Source organism: Chiloscyllium punctatum, chromosome 22 (assembly GCF_047496795.1).
Source record: "Chiloscyllium punctatum isolate Juve2018m chromosome 22, sChiPun1.3, whole genome shotgun sequence".
Classification (NCBI taxonomy): Eukaryota; Metazoa; Chordata; class Chondrichthyes; order Orectolobiformes; family Hemiscylliidae; genus Chiloscyllium; species Chiloscyllium punctatum.
Window position 1 is genome coordinate 67233129 of NC_092760.1, and position 20738 is coordinate 67253866.

At 38.1% G+C, this 20738-nt stretch overlaps 1 protein-coding gene across 1 annotated transcript in view; it reads right to left on the reverse strand.

The window, feature by feature from the left end:
* Positions 1-20738, reverse strand: part of LOC140493745 (doublecortin domain-containing protein 1-like) — a 621788-nt gene that overhangs the window by 371922 nt on the left and 229128 nt on the right. The window contains exons 9-10 of the mRNA XM_072592573.1: positions 18597-18689; positions 2315-2485 (exon numbers count right to left, since the gene is read on the reverse strand). Coding sequence (XP_072448674.1) covers positions 2315-2485; positions 18597-18689 — 264 coding nt within the window. The remainder of the gene's footprint in view (positions 1-2314; positions 2486-18596; positions 18690-20738) is intronic.

The window sequence follows — 20738 nt, forward strand, 5'->3', positions numbered from 1 at the left end:
TTTTTTCCTTTGTGTGTGTACGTGTGTGTATGTTGTGATAACCTTTCCTTCACTCTGGAGTTTGGATGTATTAATTTGCTGTTTAAAGTAAATTTTTACTTTAACATAAAGGGAACAATGGGCCTTTTTAAAAGACTTTGGGGAAATACACCAGTACACCACTATACACGCCTATCAAAGTGCAAAATGGATAAGGTCTTTTTAAAAGTTATCCCTGCTATGCATGGAAGATGACAATAGTAAAATTATATTCACCTCTTCCTCTTGTCGATGATAGTGCTATTAAAGTTGTTTTTGGGTTAATCTAATCTTAGATACCCTAAAATTAGGGCAAAATTTGGCTTCCAAAGGCAATAGATTAAGGATTGCATAGAATATATAAAATATTACATTATTAACAAAACCTGGTGACATATAACAAGCAGTGCAGGTGCACTGTCTGAAATGTACATACTAATCAGAAAATAAATTATTATTATTTTTACAGATTATTTCCTGTCAGTAAAAAGGTGAAGTCTGGAATGTGAGATCTGGAGTGTGGGTGCAGTACACATTTAATGACTATCTGTTGAAAAAACACATAGGAATGAGGCACAAAAATGCTGGACTTATGTACTCTAATATTGACCACATCCTAATATAAAAAGAAAATATTAGAACTGCAGCATCAAACAAAAGCAAGACAAAAGACATTTAGAGGCAGGTTTTCCTCCTATTTTCTGATTTCAGAATTTTACCAAAGGCAGTTTGTTTTTATTTGTGGTCCATGTGTCTTGCTAAATGTTTCCGTCATGTCACTTGCAATGACCATTTACAAACCAAACTGACAAAGTGAACAAACTTTTTGAACCTGTCCCACAGATGTGCCTGCAATGAAAAGAGTAATATGAGTAAATCAAACACTCCCTGACAAGTCACTAATTTGGAAGCAAAAACAAAACAAATAAAGCAGGAGGTCAAATACACTCCTCTGCCTGTGTCTGTGCATTTTAGGTTGAATGCTTATATTCGAATTATGTGTCTGTTTACTGGGTAAGTATTGCAGCGCAGATTTCACTGCCTTCCTGTTGTCATTTTCCAGGGCAGCTTCAGGATGCCACAGACAAGAAAGGAATTATTCAATTCTGAGGTCCAATATGTGGCAGGGGGGAAGGGGAATGGGCATGCACTCTGAACAGGTTCTAGGCCTGAATCATCCAAATCTGATTGGTGACATGCTGAGAAGAGGGAAACACTGCCTCAGGCTGGTAATGACAACTAATCGCTATTTGTGTGTTTTATCTGCTTTCGTAGCACAAACAAAAGAAACCTTCCCCTTAGCAAGTATTCTTACACCTTGAAAAGACACAGGGATTTAAAACCTGGGCAGTTCATGACTGATAGGAGGTTATTTGTTGATTTGTAATGTACTGCCATGGAAAAACTGTTTACCTAAAATGTCTTTTCTCATTAGAAGCAAGGACTAATGATGTCACATAACATCTTGTAGGGTCTGATATATGGGGCAATGGTTAATGCACAGCTTGGATGCCATTAACTAAGGAAGCTGCAGATTCTCAAACAAGAGTATTAACAACATGTTAAATGAATCAATATTTAGGAAGAGATTTTCATGTCTTCTCTGCCACAAGGTAAGATACAATGTATTAATGAGATTAAGAAACAGAACAGTGCATAAAAGGAAAAGGTTTGGAAAATTCATAAGCTTTGTGCAGAACTATAAAAACTGGATCAATGCATATAAGTAACCAACACAGTTTATAATATAGAGAGGCACACAGAATACAGCTGAAACAGTTAACAAATTTAGATGTTCAGGGAAGTTGAAGATAGAAGATCAGCATTCCCAAATCTGGCCATAATCTGGGAATAAACTGCCACTCAATAATTTTATATTAAAAAGCGTGTAATTTAAGTCATATCAGAATAATAAGTATTAGATATTATTACCTCAATTAATAACAATTGTCTAGATATTGGTATTTGTGGGATCTGACTGTGTTCAAAATGACTGTTGTATTTGTCTACATGTTGAAACTTTTAAAAGTATTTGAGCTACTCCTGGATTCCTAAGAAATGCAGATAAGTAATTCATTAAAGCAGGTCTTTATTTCCTGATTGAGATTACAGGACCAAGTGGATAGCAATAACAGTCAGACATGAATGGTTTAGTTCAGACAGATTATTAAATAAACATATGGTGACTCCTTGGTGGATATATGAGTCACATTTTTGTTCAATGTGAAACATAACTTAAAGGGAAAATTGAACATTATAACATTGTTTATAAAGCATTGAGATAAATGACACCTACTTTCAGCTGCAGGCCTTTTGGGAGAGTGGTGTTTGCTGGAAACCTATTCATAGTCCGGGACACAAGGGCCCTTTGCCATTCCTCTTCAGCCTGTAACTGTGGGCCAAGTTTTGAGAGTTGACTATTGTACTTCTTGATAACAGCTCGCAGTTCATCGATCAAATTTTCCAACTAAAGGGGTTAAAATATGAGACGCTGTTAGCAAGGGATAATTATTGAAGTCACACCTATTAGACTTTCTTGATGCTATTTCTGTTGAGAAAGTTTTACTCAACTTGAATCTGACAATCTTTTGACAGCAAAACACCTCCCTAGGTTTGACATGTGCTGTAGTGCACACTATATAGCTGTTGCCCTTCCATTGACTCCTTTTGACTTCATCTCTTACTGATTAGTGTCTACATCAGTCAGAAAAATAATCTGTCTTCAAATTTCACCGACTACACTGTGCAATGCAAGGTATCCATCTGGATCTTTGTGAAGTGTCATAAGCAGAAAGAAAACATAAAAGGCTCCAATATTTTGCTGTGGTTTACAAAACCTAATGATCTCAGAAAGGTAAATGCTCTATATTTTAGTGAATTAACTACTCAACCTATAAAATCATACTATGGAATACAAATGTATAATGGTTAGTGAATGTATTTGAAATTCTTCACTCCATCATTTTTTAGAAGATATGTTCACCCAATTAAAACAAAATGGCAATGTAAACTTTGCCTTCTGTTAATTCTGTAGCAGTCATAAACATATAGAATCCCTACAGTGTAGAAGCAGGCCATGTGGTCCATCGAGTTCGCAATGACCTTCCAAAGAGCATCCCACGCAATACCTGCATTTCCCATGGCTAATCCACCCAGCATGTATATCTTTGGACTGTAGGGGGAAACTGGAACACCCAAAGGGGACCCATGCAGACACTGGGAGAATGTGCAAACTCCACACAATCACCCAATGGGTGGAATTGAATCCAGTTCCTTGACATTGTGAGGCAGCTGGGCTAACCTCTGAGCCACGGTGCCACTCCAAACGTGCACACAATAGGTGTAAAGATTTGTTGACACATCATAGTATAATATATCAAAGTCAATTATTTTTTAATTAAAATAATTCCCCCACTCCCTAAAATTACCACTCATAACCAAAAAACAAGGCTTTGATTTTAATAGCATAAACAGCCGTGTAATGCACCAAAATAATTTACAGATAATAAGTTTGAATATGATTATAGTGTACGTTCTAGTGAGACTTTTGTAGATGGTTTGGGCTTAAAGAATTTCTTTCAATTGAAGATAAAATGGAACATAGTGAAATCATATTGAACTCCAAAGAATGGAAACCTACATAATTTAGTTGCCATGAGGCCACGGTCAAAACCCATAGAAGCCAAGTGCAGTTTTCACACCTGGACATCAAGCAGGTCAGCTGGTCTTGCTGCATACAAAGACCTGGACAGGAAAATTGTAAACAGTGGTTTCTGTGTCAATAAAAATATAAAGACTGTTTTTGTTTTAGCTACCAACCAGAATGCCAGTGAAAACTACTTCCTTGTGTGAAGAGATGGGACTTGCAGAGACTTAAAAACTAAGGCGTTGTTAAAATGTATTCTGCTGCTGGAAATCAGTATGATAATACACAAAGATTAAGTGAAGGAACTTTCAAAAAGAGAATGGAAAACTTACCCTGATGAAGCAGGAAGAAAGGAGCTGACTGGAATATTCAGGAGAATTTTGGACTTAAGTCTACAAGGCTATATTTCTGAGAGTGTGATATAATATATAAACACAAAATATAAAAAGTTAATGAAGGAAGTGCATTTTTCTGTATTAGTTACCTCCTAAAGAATGGTTAGTTGATGTTGATTTTAATTTGTTTGTTCGAGTAAAACTCTTAATGAGCCATCTTTGGCATGATTCTTTCCATTGGGAGAAAGAGAAGACTGCAGATGCTGGAGATCAGAGTTGAAAAGCATGGCACTGGAAAAGCGCAGCAAGTCGGGCAGCAACCGAGAAAGTGAGTCGACATTTCAGGGAAGGTCTTATGCCCGAAACATTGACTTTCCTGCTCCTTGGATGCTGCCTGACCTGCTGTGCTTTTCCAGCGCCATACTTTTATGATTCTTTCCATTTGTTTACTAAAAATTCAATCTTTTTAAAATATATTAGTCTTGATATTACAGCAGAAAACATCACAGTCAATTCACTCAAAACAAAATTCAACAGACAGCGAGGTAATAATGACTAGATTAAAAATAGAATGTGCTGGAGAAATTCAACAGGTTGGGCAGCATCTGTGGAGAGAGAAACGGAGTTCATGTTTTGGATGCACCATGACTTCTGAACTGGCTAGATAATGATCAAGCATTTGTTTTCGGATGTTGGCTGAAGCATTTTTTGAAGGCAAGGCCATTTCCTACTGCACTTGTATATAGAATGGTTCAAAACAATTGTTACTCCATAGTATAGGAATCCAACTTTTTTTTGCAAACTGTCAAACAACTGTTGAAATTTACAGTTGGCTTTTTCACTATTCCTTCAGGATGCTGAGTGAATAATGCTGATTTTCTGGAGTTAGTCTTCTATTAATTAGTTATTAGGGCTAAAGGGTTCAAATAGTATGGGAGAAAGCAAAAACAGGGTACTAGGGTGAATAATCAGACATCATCTTACTGAATGGTGGAGCAAGTTCAAAGGGCTGAATTACATACATCTGCTTTTTTTTTCTAGAAAGAAGCTGTATTAACATATCGCTTGCATTTGAAAAATCAATATGAAATAAATAATTCTCATCTATGTTTGCAAAAATGTAGGCCTCAATTTTAATTCTGCTGCCAAGCAAAGTCCTTGGACTTTGACTCAGTGTGCCTGCAATTGAAGGATCATGGCCCTTATTATAAACCAGATCAAGCCTCCTCCAAATATATTTAGAAAATAGTCTAGACCCTAATCTCTTCTTATTTTAAAGGTAAGTGTATTGTTCCAGATGCAATTACATTGGTCAAAGTATTCGATATTAAGGAAAACACACTTTATTTTTACACTACCATTAAAATTCAGACAAAATAAAAATAAAATAATTGACTTAACTAACCATTTCAAATTTCTTAACAAAATAATATATCTATTAACTACTATTATTTAACTGTTTCAATATAATAACAGCCCATAAATACACCCTTGGCAAAAGGCAAAATTCAGTAAAATAGATAGTATCACAGGCAATTCTCCAATCCAGGAAGAAAGATTGCAGGAGAAAATTCTGTGAAAGAGAGAGAGTAGCAGGGAGAGATGTACAACATCTTCCAAACCTAGCTTTAAGACCCCAGAAACTGCTACTGAAAAAACTAAAACTAGAAATTCTGGCTCTGAGGGAAACTGACCCCACCCATTCGGGCTGCTTCTATTGTTCCAACCTTAGAAAAACAATACCCTAAGGCCTTACCAGCTGTTTATTGGCTTTGGAGCAGACCGATTGTCACCTCTGATCTCAACCTTCTTTCATTTTAAAAAAAACCTGGACAAAAATACACTTCTTAAAGCCACGGTATTGTCACACCTCCCCCTTAAAAGCAAATGAACCATCAGTATATATCAATATACACTTTTTAAAACCTTGAGTTTTACACTATTAGTGCACTACAATACATGTATATTACATTGATTCCAAGCATGCAAACATTCACTCTTACAGTTCATTTTGTCCTGCCATCGAATACCTCTATCTTTCTTCACCAAAGTTGTGACAACATTTGGATAACTATGATCTCTCATCCTGCCACATGGATAATTTTCAAATTGAATGGCTGTAATAATAAGCTCCATCTAAAGAGTGTGGAATTTTTAACCTTAATTTTTTCCAAAAATTGTAATAGGTTATGGTTAGTATAGGAGAAAGTGAGGACTGCAGATGCTGGAGATCAGAGCTGAAAATGTATTGCTGGAAAAGCGCAGCAGGTCAGGCAGCATCCAAGGAGCAGGAGAATGGACGTTTCGGGCATGAGCCCTTCTTCAGGAATGGTTAGTATATCAAATTGGCTCAGACATATTACTAGCAATAGAAATGTTGCCAAGCTCAATGTCTCCTTCTTAATTGTGCAATATTTCTGTTGATGATTATTCAATTTCCTGGAAAAATACCCAAAAAGTCTTTTTATCTTCTCATCATCTTCTTGTAAGAGTATAGCATCGACACCTCCATCGCTCAGATTGATTGCCAACTTGAATGGCTTTGCATAATTAGGTGTGGTTAACACTGCGGTGGTGATTAACAAACTTTCAGACTATCAAATGCTTTCTGACATTCCTCCGTCCACTGAAATTTTCTGTACTTCTTCAACAAGTCAGTCAGTGGAGCATCCACACTGCAAAAAGTCAGTACCCACATCCGATTAAAAAGCACTCAATCCTGGGAATCACAGTACTTCTCTGTTTGTTGATAGAATGGGAAACCTCCTAATAGCCTTTGTTTTCACATCCCATGAGGCCATCTGACTATTGACCATGGCTCAAGAAAGTGATTTGGGCTTTTGTGAACTCACTCTTAGCCAGTTGATTACCAAGCCAGCCTTCTGAAGTCAATCAAAGAATTTCAATAAATGCTTCAAATGTTCCTTCCATACGCAACTAAAAATCACCAGAAATTACTTTATTGGTTAGTCTTTGAAATGTGGCAGGCACATTTTTTGTAACAAATGGTATGACTTTAAACTGGTACATTCCTTCGATCTCATGAAAGCCGAAATTTCCTTTCCTCTTTTGGACAAAGGTACCTGCCAGTATCATCAGTAAGTCCAACTTAGAAATATAAGTTGTTTGTTCCATCTTCTCAATATAGTCTTCCAAACATGGAATAGGATAGGAATAAGATTTTGTAACTACACTGACTTTTTTGAAAGTCTACATATAATCATTGGATAACATCTAGTTTTGGCACCATATCTATGAGTTAGCTCCGTTTGCTGCAACTTACATTGATTATATTTTCTTTGAGCATACGTTCAATCTCTTAAACCAAGCTTCCATCCATTAATTCCATCTAAACATCCTGCTACCTTGGGAAAGCAACCAATATAATCAAAATTTGGAGATGCCAGTGTTGGACTTGGGTGTATAAAGTTAAAAATCACACAACACCAGGTTATAGTCCAACAGGTTTATTTGGAAGGACTAGCTTTCAGAGCGCTGCTCCTTCAACAGGTGGTTGTGGAGAATTAAAATTGTAAGACATAGAATTTATAGCAAAGTTTACAGTGTGATGTAACTGAAATTATATATTGAAAAAGACCTGGATTGTTTGTTAAGTCTCTCATCTTTTAGAATGATCATGTTGGTTTCAGTTCTTTCATATGTAAATCGTAAAGCATTTTTAAAAAAGTTACATTCTCAAGTGAACTTTAACAATTGATGTCATGTCAGCCCAGATAATGTATTGAAGGTGTGAGCTGCCCTGTGATGGTGTCTGTGGCACAATGGTCAGACTGATTCTAATCTAAAAAAAGGGTTTACAGAATCTTACATGGATTCATGCAGTTTTGCGATTTATACCTGATGAAGGAGCAGCGCTCCAAATGCTAGTGCTTCCAAATAAACCTGTTGGACTATAACCTGGTGTTGTCTGATTTTTAACATAATCAAAGTCCCACTAATCATGGAATCAAAGACTCATTCTCGTTATATTCTCTTCCACCCTCTTCCAGGCAGAAGATGTAAAAGTTTGAATACACGTGCAAACAGATTCAAGAATAGCTTCATCCCCACCATTATCAGACTTTTGAATGGACCTCTCAAATGTTAATTCTGAACTCTTTCTCTCCCTCTGCACCTTCTGTGCAGCTGTAACACTGTATTCTGCACACTGTTCTGCTACCCTGATGCACTTTGTATAGTACGATCTGCTTCTACAGCACACAAAACAACACTTCTCACTGTGTATCAGTACATGACAACAATAAATAAATCAATCAAAATATGTCATCTCTATTTATCAATTTCTCTTTAATTAATTTCAGTGGTCCTCTCACCTCATGCCCAAAAAATAATTTAAATGGACTGAATTTAATTGATTCATTAGGTGCATCCCTAATTGAAAAAGCACTACAAATGGTATTCCTTTATCCCAATCCTCTGGATTGTGTTGACTATAAGCTCTCAACATGGTCTTTAAAGTTTAATGACACTGTTGTAATGCTCCCTGTGATTCTAGATGGTACGCAGTGGATTTGAATTATTTTATTCCCAAACTATCCATAACTTCCTGGAATAACTTTGATGTAGAATTTGATTCATGATTTGATTGTATTTTTCTGGGCAGTCCATATCTAGATTAAATTAGATTACTTAAAGTGTGGAAACAGGCCCTTCAGCCCAACAAGTCCACACCAACCCTCCGAAGAGCAACCCACCAAGACCCATTCCCCTACATTTACCCCTTCACCTAACACTATGGGCACTTTAGCATGGCCAATTCACCTAACCTGCACATCTTTGGATTGTGGGAAGAAACTGGAGCACCCGGAGGAAACCCAGGCAGATACAGGGAGAATGTGCAAACTCCACACAGACAGTTGCCCGAGGCAGGAATTGAACCCGGATCTCTGGCGCTATGAGGCACTATGCCACCGTGCCGCCCTGGTGAAAACTTTGCATAATTCTTCTACAATCCTTTTAGCCATGATACTGCATAATGGAATGGCCTCTAGAAATCTAGTAGACACATGCATTATGGTCAACAAATACTGATTCCCACTTTTTGGCGAGTTTTGAGAAGATTTGAGAAGAAAATACCATGCAAGGACTGTAACAAACACTACATTGGACAAATAGGCAGAAAACTAGCCACCAGGATATATGAACATCAACTAGTCACAAAACGACATGACCCTCTCTCATTAGTATCCTTACATACAGATGAGGAAGGACACCACTTCGACTGGGTCAACACATCCATCCTAAGACAAGCCAAACAGAGATATACACAAGAATTCCTAGAAGTATGGCATTCCAACTGGAATTCTTATCAACAACACATCGAGTTAGACCCCATTTATCACCCCCTGAGAAAAATAACAGGAAATGACATCATCACAGGAAATGATGTCACCACAGGAAATGACGTCACCACAGGAAATGACATTACCAACCCAAAGAAACCCAAACATATATATAGAAAGCAGGAATTATCAACAGTGCTTCGCCCAGAGGCCCACTGAAGATGTTACCTAGTAGGGTGACGAAACGTCTGGAAATGAACCTTGCAGCTCAGCGAGCAAACCTACACCCAGTCCCACTTTTTGTTGTAGGTGTAGATCCTACGCAATCAATTATGACTCTTGTAAAAGGTTGGTCAAATGCGGGAATAGATATTAAGGATGCTGGTTTTATCACTGCCTGAGGTTTTCCAAGTACCTGACATGTATTGCACATTTAACAAAATGCAACCACATCCTTACGCAGTTCAGGCCAACAAAAATATTTTTTGGATGTTGGCTTGAGTTTTCCTTACTCCCAAATGACCTCTTACCAGTGGGGGGATCCAAGATGGCGGCGACCCAGCAAGTCTGAGTCTATAGTGCTCCTCCCAAGACTTGGGTAAAGTGGGTCACCCACCCCCAACACACTCACCAAATCATTTATAATAGCTGTTTAATTTAATTAGTTGTTTAATATTAAATTTAAACAATCTAATATTTAGTAAAAATGACCAAAGGGAAGGGGGCCCGCAGCTCTCAGCAAGCAGGACCCCCTCCCCCAACCTCTCCAGCTGCAGCAGAGGTGTCCACAGCTGCCCCGGGGGACTTACCTACAGTGATAAACCTTGTGGAAATGATCTCCAAACTGGATGCGAAGATCGACGTTTTTATTGAAGAATCCCGAAATCGATGGGACTCACTCTCGGCCGCGCTGCAGAAGCACGACCAAGACATCCAGGAAATCGAGCGCCGAGTCGGAGGGGCGAAGCTAAAGGCCGCGACCTCCGACCTCTTACCAGTAATTCATGTGCTACCCGCAATACCTCCTTTCTATAACCCCTTGGCAATATAACTTGATGAACTTCTGCATATTTTTCATCCACCTGAATATATGATGGTCTCCGTTTCCTCATCAAGACTTTATTTTTAAGATAATAACATTCTCGGATACACTTAGATTCTTCTTCTATGATTTTTGATACGACTGCTTTAGTTTTTCATCTTTTTATTGTAACTCAATTAATTTCTCTGAACTAAAAATATCCACTCCATCCTCCACCTGTTCTTGCTTCTTTCTCAACCATTTAATGAAACATACTTTCTGATAATTGGACTTCATTCCTTATCTTTATTCTTTGATTTTACCTCCTGTTTCAACCTATGGCTTTGTGATCCTATTGCAATACAGTCATGAAAAATCCCAGAATATACTTCCTATACATCTCAGTTGCCTGATTTTCCACTGGGTTTTCAACCACAGTAGGCATCACTCCCACCTGTGATCAAGCTATATCATTCCCAAGGATAAACTGTATTCCTGGAACCAAGAATTTCTCTATCATTCACTTCTCCAAATTACATCAGACTGTCCAACCTCACGTTATATAATGGAACACAATTCTTCTTACCATGAATTCCACATATTACAACCTTTTCTGGCAGTATTCATTCCAAATTATTTATCTTCTCATCTCTCCCCATCAAAGATTGACTTGCTCCAGTCAGTCTTAACTTCTTAATCTACTCTTCCTGGCATACATGAGTGAACCTTACCCGCACAAGTAAATTCTTGAAAGAGATCTGGCACTTTCTTCTCAACCAACCCCTGACTGGGTTGTACATTCTTTTGCAGCTTTTCAGATTCCACTGTGCTTTCCTTTACCACTTCAACAAACCTCACTGACTTATCCTGTTTTCCCACATCCATCTTCCCAGTGCTTTTTCTAAACCATCAACACTTCGACTTCATGTGGCCTACGTTATTACAGTGAAAACACCTCAGCTTTTTTACTTCTCTTTCTCTCTCATGGGTTTCCTTTTTACTCTATGGTAAACTATATTTTATTATCTTCAATGAGATCTCCTTTTTCCTGACCAGCTGAGGATTTCTCTTTTCCCCAATTTCTATCCTTCACAGATTGAAATTGACATCAGAAGCCAAATTTTGATTTGTGAACAAGCACATAATCATCTGGCATTTCTGCTGCCTATCTTGCATTCTTACCTCTGTGAATTTCCACATGAGTTCTCATTACTTCAGGAAGTGAATCTTTGAACTTCTCCAAAAAAGTCACCTCTATAATGTTTGATCTATTTTTAATGCCCTTATCCACCTATCAAAATTACTTTCAAACTTTAGGTATGTTTGAAACATAGAAGGTAGGAGCAGAAGGAGGCCACTTGGCCCTTCGAGCCTGCTCTGCCATTCATCACAATCATGGCTGATTGTCCAACTCAATATCCTAATCCTGCTTTCTCCCCATAACCTTTGGTCCCATTTGCCCCAAGTGCTATATCTAACCATTTCTTGAATACATTCAATGTTTTGGCATCAACTACTTCCTGTGGCAATACGTTCCACAAGCCCACCACTCTTTGGGTGAAGAAATGTCTCCTCATCGCCAAACTAAATGATCCACCCCGAATCATCAGACTGTGACCTCTGGTTCTGGACACACCCGCCACTGGGAACATCCTCCCTGCATTTGCCCTCTTTAGACATGTTAGAATTTTTTAAGTCTCTGTGAGATCCTCCCAACCCCTCACTCGTCTGACCTCCAGCAAACACGATCCTAACCTGGTCAATCTCTCCTCATACGTCAGTCCTGCCATTCCTGGAATCAGCCTGGATTCTCTGCACTCCGTCGAAAGCAACAGCATCCTTCCTCAGAAAAGGAGACCAAAGCTGCACACAATATTCTAGGTGTGGCCTCCCCAAGGCTCTGTATAACTGCAACAACATATCCCTGCCCCTGTACTCGAAACCTCTCACAATGAAGGCCAACGTACCATTTGCTTTCCTTACTGCCTGCTGCACCTGCATGCTTATCTTCAGCAACTGGTGCAAAGAACACCCAGGTCCCATTGCACACTCCCCTCTCCCAGTTTACCACCATTCAGGTAGTAATCCACTTTCTTGTTTTTGCTTCCAAAGTGAATAACCTTGCACTTATCCAAATTATACTGTATTTGCCATTGATTTGCCCAATCACCCAACCTGTCCAGATCATGCTGAAAGATCTCTGCATCCTGTCACAGTTCACCCTCCCGCTCAATGTGATATCATCCGCAAACTTGAGATGTTACATTTTGTTCTTTCATCCAAGTTATTAATATATTTATGAGTAGCTGGGGTCCCAGCACAATCTCTGTGGCACCCTACAAGTTACTGCCTACCAATTTGGAAAGGACCCATTAATTCCTACTCTTTGTTTCCTCTCTGCCAACCCGTTTCTATCCATCTCAATACACTTTTCCCAATCCCATGTGCTTGAACCTTGCACAATATTCTCTTATGCAGGACTTTGTCAAATGGTTTCTGAAAGCAGAAATATACCACATTGACTAACTCCTCCTTGTCAACACAACAAGTTACATCTTCATGAATTCCAACAGATTTGTAAAGCATGATTTCCCCTTCATAAATCCATGCTGACTCTGTCTGATTCTGCTACTGCTTTCTAAATGCTCCACTATAAAGTCCTTGATAATGGATTCAAGAAATTTCCCCACTACCGCTATTAGGCTTATTGGTCTATAATTCCCCTGTTTCTTTCTACTTCCCTTTTTGAATATTGGAGTAACATTAGCTACCCTCCAATCTGCAGGGTCTCTTCCAGAGCCTATAGAATCTTAGAAGATGACCACTATTTCTAGAGCCACTTCCTTAAGTACTCTGGTATGTAGATTATAGGCCCTGGTGATGTATCTGCCTTCAATCTCTTCAATCATCCCAGCACCGTTTGTCTACTAATATTGGTCGCCCTCAGTTCTTGTCTTTCACTAAATCTTGCATTCTTCAATATTTCTGGTATCTGATATGTGTTGTCTTTTATGTAGCTCAGCCATTTCTTTGTCCCCTATTGTACATTCTCCCATTTCTGTCTGTGGTGGACCTACTTTTGTCTTCACTAATCTCTTTCTTTTCACATACTTATAGAAACTCCTAGTGCTGGTGTTTATGTTCTCTGCAAACTTACTTTTGTACCATATTCTCCCCTTCTTAATCAATCCCATGGTTCTTCTTTGTTGTATTTTAAATTGGTCCCAATCCTCACGTCTATTATTTTTCTTGGCCAATCTGTATGCTTCTTCCTCGGGTTAGATACTATCTCTAATTTCCTTTGTAATCCATGGTTTGGCCTTCTTACCCATTTTTGTTTTGTTCTGGACAAGGATAAACAGTTGTTGCAGTTCACCCAGGTGTTCCTTGAATGTTTGCCATTGCCTATCCACTGTCATCCCTTTAAGTGACTCTCCCCAATCTATCAAGCCAACTCATGCCTCATATATTCATAGTTTATTAAGATTCAACCACCTTGTCTCTGAATCAACTATCTCACTTTCCATCTTGATAAAAAATTCTATCATGTTATGGTCACTCATCCTCAAGGTGTCTCGCACAGCTAGATTATCAATGATTCCCTTCTCATTGTACAGTACCCAGTCTAAGATGGCCAGTTCTCTAGTTGGTTCCTTCACATATGGGTCAAGAATATGATCCCATACGGCCTCCAGAAATTCCTCCTCGAAGGCATTCTGACTAATTTGATTTGCCCAATCTACAAGCAGATTAAAATCACCCATGATCACTGATTTTCCTTTTATCACATGTATCTCTAATTTCTTGTTCAATGCCATTCCCAACATCACCACTGCAGTTAGGGGTCAATATATGACACCCACTAATGTTTTCTCCCCTTGGTATTTCTCAACTCAACCCATACAGACTCTGCATTGTAAGATATAATATCCTTTCTTGCTATTGTGTTAATTTCCTCTTTAACCAGCAATGCCACTCCATCACCTTTTCCTTTTGTCTGTCCTTCCTAAATACTGAATACCATTGGACTTTCAGTTCCCATCCTTGGTCACCCTGCAGCCATGTCTCCTTTATCCCAATTATATCGTACCCATTTACACTTTATTTCGAATGCTTCGTGCATTCAGATACAAAGTTTTAAAATTTGTTCCACTGATAAATTTCCCTACTTTTTTCTAATTCCTTGGTGCATAACGACATGTGCTGTCTCTCATCTTTATTGTCTGGTAACCAAGTTTGACCCAGTTCTCTCCTTAGATTCCTAAAATGTTGTCTGTAGGCTTCTGGTACAAGCTCATATGACTTAAGATGACACTTTCACCTCAGTATTCTCTCCAGATACCTTCTCTGACAGTGATGCAAATACCTCATTGGCTCTACCTACCAACTTTGTGTGAATCAATAACACCCAATGGCAACTTCATTTGTTTAGCCATTTTCTCAACTGAAATGAAAAAAGCTTCTACACCCTTTTCATCAAACATAGGCAATGCTTGGACATATTTAAATAGATCCCCACCAGGTTTTTGGCTATGATGGGATTGATCTCCATCACTGCCCTTATCACTACTCCTACCTTTCACCTCATCTCTGCCATTTTAAGCCAACTTTGAGGTTTTAGATCCAACCTCTGAAGTTGAAAAACTCTTTCTCTCTTTCTCCTCTCTCTTTCTCCCTTTTTTCTGCTCGGGTTTCTTTTCCTTTTCTTTTTTTCTTCTGCTTTTAAGCATAATTCAAACTGTTTCATTTCCTTTTCTCTTTCTTCATGTTCTGCCAGGCCAATTCTTTCTTTTTTGTTTGCCTCTAACTCAAGCTGCTTCATTTGTGATAGAATTTTAGTCATTTTCAAAGATCCCAATGGCATACCTGGCAATTGTAAGTGTTGCATGATTGACACGATTATCTCTCCTTTCCTCACAGATACAGGCAATCCCAATTCCAGCTTGTTTGCCAAGCCTTCCTTGCTTTCTGTAAAACTCTCAAAGTGACTTCTTCCACCCCCAGGAAACTCTTAGTGTCTGAGGGAGCCATTATTACATAAGGCACACCCTGTTTAAACTAATTGGCTGCAACGCCCAACACAAAAGACACCAACACTCACCACCCATTGCTTTTGAGTCCAGCAATCCTAAAGTCAACCTGGAATTAGAGATTTCAATTGCGATAAGAGTTTGTTATGGGCCAAATCAAACTCCCTCAAAATATATTCAGAAGATAGTCTAGACTCTAACCTTTCCTTATTTCAAAGGTAAGTGTAAGTGTATTGCATTCCAAGTGCAATTCAATTGATCAAACTGCTCGATGACAAGCAAAACACATTTTACTTTTACATACCGTTAGAATACAGACAAAATAAAAAGGAAGAATTGTCTTAACTCGAACGCTGTTGAAATGCATAAAAAAAAGATATATTAGCTCCTACTAATTAACTATTCCAATATAGTAACATCCCATAAAGACTCTCTTGGCAAAAGGCAAAGTTCTGAAAAATAGGTTTTCTCACAGACAATGCTCCAGTTCAGGAAGAAAAACAACAAGAGAAAACTCCAAGGAAGAGAGAGATAAGGTAGCAGAGAGAGATGTACTGCAGATTCCAAACCCAGCTTCTAGATGCCAGCAACTGCTATTGAAAAACTAAAACTAGATCTGCAGGCACTTGACCTCACCCTTTCAGGCTGCTTCTATTGTTCCAACTATAGAAAAAAAAACTCAAGGCCTCACCAGCTGTTTATTTTATGGGCTTTGAAACAGACCAATCAGTACCTCTGATCTTAACTTTTCTTCATGAAAAAAGAGAACAAAATACATCTCTTAAAGACAAAGTATTGTCACACGCTCAAGATCTTCATGTAGTGCCACACAAAGCTCAGTAACTTCACCCAAGTGTAAACCTAAAACCCTGAAATACCTCCTCCTGCCCATCGCACTGCCAAGCACACGTACTGCTCAAGGCACTCCAATCACTCACCCATCAGCAATTTCTAGCAATCAGGACACATTTCTAATATTCTTCTGCTCCACTTCACCCTCACACATTTATTTGTTTTGCAGGCCTCACACCCACGTCTCCCTGTTTTCACACACTTATAGGTATTCACCTGTGATAGGAACGTCACCCAATCACCTTGCAACAAACTCAGTGGCACTCCTCCTTCGTGCTTGCTAAAGTTGATGATAACAGGAATTAGTTGCTAAGACTCTCCAGAAGGCAGACATGCCTGTAGCTCCTGAATCCCTTGAAGGAGACAAGGCTGCAAAGTATTGAGCCCACAGTGGCTGAGACTGTTGCGGCTGGCATTGCCAAGAAGATCCAGGATGATTTTATATACTTTGTCTATTTTCTCAAATCCTACTTCACCCCATCCTGTTCCTTGGAAAAATCACCATTTCCATCTGACTCCAACTCATTTTGAGAATTTCTCCAATAACACATATACAGTTCTTCTACAACTGCAGCACCAAAGGAAAGTCAATGCACCCCATCTGGAAGTTCCATGCTGATCCCTTTAGGAAGTGCTAATGGGTGGCATCTAGAGAAGCTGAACACATGCTCTGCTCAGCATGATTAAAAGAGGACATTAACTGGATTTATGAGATAAAAAATAGTATATTGGAACATGCCAAATTAGCTTTAGATGCTGAGTGGCATCACAATCTGCCTATTTCATACTTTTCCAATATACAGTTGCAACCCTACTTCCAAATATGGTGTGTCACAGAGACCATGCTAAAAGTGGTCTGAAGTGAATCTGCTGTCATTTTCAGCATTCCAGGCTTCACTAACACTAGAGGCATGATAGGGTCCAGTTTCACAGCCAAGGTTTCTTATAATTAATTTACATCTCCAAAAGGTTATCACACTTGGATCAGATTCTTCCATACTTTAGCTGTTTCACACCAATTGAACATAGTGAAAGGTGCATGTAGTACATGTGCACTAGGTATGTAAACAAAGACTTCATGAATCAGAAGTACCATCTTAGAGTTTAAACTCTAAAGCCCATCATAATTCCTCTGCAGTTTTCCTTCTTGTGAGTTAAATGATGCTTACACATAAGAGAATGAAAATCACATCGCATGAGCCTTCATGAAGCATTCACTGCAATTTGTGAACTGCTTAATACAATAGATCATTTTTCTTTTTGTTAAGTATTTCTTAAGGCACTCATTAAAAGCCGAGAATAGAGAGACACATTCCTTCCCTGATTTTAGTCCATCTGTTGCTTTCATTTATTGATGTACTAAATCATTAGATTTAAAATCAAAGCAATGAAACATTCTGATCTTGATGCAGGATATCAGTGTATAAATCTAACATGGTCTCTGTCAGCCAGGGAGAGATGTAATCCAATTAAATGGCCAAGAATCTTGGCTAAAATCATAGGAAGCACAATTTTAAATTATTCCACGGAACAATTGCACAGGCTCTATTTTATATTTCTAATAATTGTGAAATGTGCTATTCTAAGTTAATTTCTGAAAAATCTAAAGATATTGAATGTGTTTTTTCCCGTTTTCTTCTGCACTTAATTTTATGAGTTCATAAAAGTGGATATTTCACTTACACATTTTTAAGTAGTGATTTTGTTCTAATAAACTCTGGATTTGCTGAAGGGTACATTTCAAATAACACTAAAAGCAAGCAATTTAAAAATCCCTTGTCCTTTCAAGGATAAGTTTACCACATCAAAAAAAAACTCTTTATTCCTAAAGACAAGAAAGAATATGAATTAATGAAACTCTTATTAATTACTGATGTAATTGATTGAATGTTATGTTTTTTGTTGGGCGTGAGAATTATTTCCTCATTCACTTGTATGCTGTAAATTGCAGTTACTACTTTAACTACACAGCATAAGCTACAATATCAAGAATTCTCTTTCCAGCCAAAGCTACCCCCACCAATCTAAAGCAATCTGAATAGAGTAGAAGACAAAACTTGGCCTTTTGTGACCCCACATAACTAGGTCTGTTCATATTTCAATCTGTTTGTGTGCAAAGGCAGTCAGCCACATAAAAATGCTAAGCTCATATCCAGCCACCTTCTTCCAAGTGTGCTGCAACTATCCTTTCACAGCCACTAAACACTATATTAACTTCCACTATTTGATATGTTCGAAGTTTGCTTTTGAATTTACACAAGATGCATGTAAAGGCCAGGTTGTATTTTTGAGCAACAAGGCTACAAATTCCCAGCAAACACCTTTTATACCCTCCCCCATCAGGACAACTCTGACTTGGTTTATTAGAAAGGCAATAAAAAAAATTCTCACATCTTCATTTATTTTATAGAGTTCTCCTGTAGTCATAGAGAGAAGGGCTTTGTGCGTAATCTTCCGTGTGCATCCATTCAAAGCATGGTATATCTAAAAGGAAGAAAAACAAATTTTAAAACTTATATTTGGCATTTGTCAGAATGGTTTCGCACACAATTAGCTTCTCTATAGTCTGACGTTGGTTAAAGACCTCTCATAAGTGAACATCTTTGAACAAACTGAAATGATTCTGATGAAATGGCTGGAAGAGAATTCATTAGCAGTTTAGTTAAAAACTTCAAAGTGCCTCTTAATAAATATCACTTCTGTAGCAATTATGTTCAAATAAAATCAATGGAGGTTGACACGAATAAGCTTACAAGTGATTATATGTACAGAGGTTGCCTCTGTTAACAGTTTAATTGTTCAGTCTGCAACCTGAGAATTTCTGTGATGATGGACATCTTACTGCTTTTTTTTATGCCTGTCTACCAGCACTTAAAAAATGGCATTTTGAATTTCTGAAATTACAGACTTGTACAAATAATATTATAAGAAATTACTTGCACAACCAAGGTAACCTTTACAATTTCCAAATGTCTCTATCACAAAACTACATTGTTAATTTAAAGGATCAAGAAAAATGCAATCAGGCTGAAATTCTGAACAGCTCTTAAATTGCCATCCTTTCTCATTCATTATTGTGATCTACATTTAAAACGCAAAAATAAAGTCTGAACACAGCGTGTCTCTGTTCTAAACTTTATTTTCCTATCAGGCTTTTTTTTTATTAGTAATGTGCGCAGGTCCATGCAGCTGTGAAAATTACCTAGAGTCAATTTTATTCATTTAGAAGCCAAACTGCATTTATGCTACATCAGACCATAATAGTATTTTGTGCTCAATGGACGGTGCCCTGATACAGTTTATGTGGCTTGAACTCATTCATTGCCGTGAGCATGAAATTCAACAGATTTGCCTCTAGACACATAGTTTGGCAGAGGAATTCATTTCCTTTCTGTTTTGTAATATGAATGTAATTGTTTGAAAAAAATAACTTCATATCATGTATACATTTACATTAACTGCTGCAGTCTGGTGAAAGACTGATTATTCTAGCATTCATATCTACCCACATGAAACTCCAATGCCCTGTTGCCATACAAAAGACTGGGACAAATTACTTATTTATATATACAGAACTCACTCATAATGGCCAGCTGCAGGTATTTTTGGAAAGTGCATTTTAATAAGCTTCTATTCAGGGTGTACAAATGGGGAAGAAACAGTTTACACTATAGAGTTAAATGCATAGGGCTTCCCATTCTACCAGCGAAATCAATCATTTGTCCAGACTGTGGGAGTCAGATTTAGTTAGTGAAAAGAGCCCCATATATAAACAAGTCAATAACTCATTGTGTGCCATTGTTTGTCTGAAGCAGTGTGCCTACAAAAAGCTGCCCCACTCCTCTTAGAATGAGTGTCACTGTATTCAGACACTGGGAGAGGTTCCTTTGTTTCTATCGGGTACTGGCTGGCGTTTATGTATGGGAAAGAGAAGTGACCGATTAGAGTCCCCCAAAAAAGAAACCTTGCCACCATCATACACTGCACTTAAGCATTCTTTATTTACACAGAACTTATTCTGCCAAATGTGAACAAATGAATTAGATGTGCCATTACACCTACTTACCTCTTTAACACCTTCATGCCTTTCTGAACCGCAAATCTGCACACTTGAATCAAAATAGCCAGCCATAGGTCTTTATAACTGCAAGCGATTCTTTTAAAAAAAATAGGACTGGCTACTACAGTTAACAAGCTTGTTTAAAATACCACATTGCAGGCACTGATGTTGCAAACTTTGTAATATGGTGAAAAAACACAAAAGGCTAATGGAGAAGTTTGGCAGTGTATTTTTGATAGTTCCCAGCTGAATAGATTACCTTTTAAAATGTAAATGCACAATGACTGCTGGATTGTTGGCAGGCCATAGTGTGCATCCCACTGCAGAAACAAAAAGAATTATATTTTACTTCTTCTCTTGTGATTTTTCATGAAAGCTTATGTTAGCTTCCATAGCGCCTCTGATTATTTACCAGACACACTGGAGAGTAATTCTTTCCAGCTGCTGAGTAGACTAATGTGAGGATGATCCAT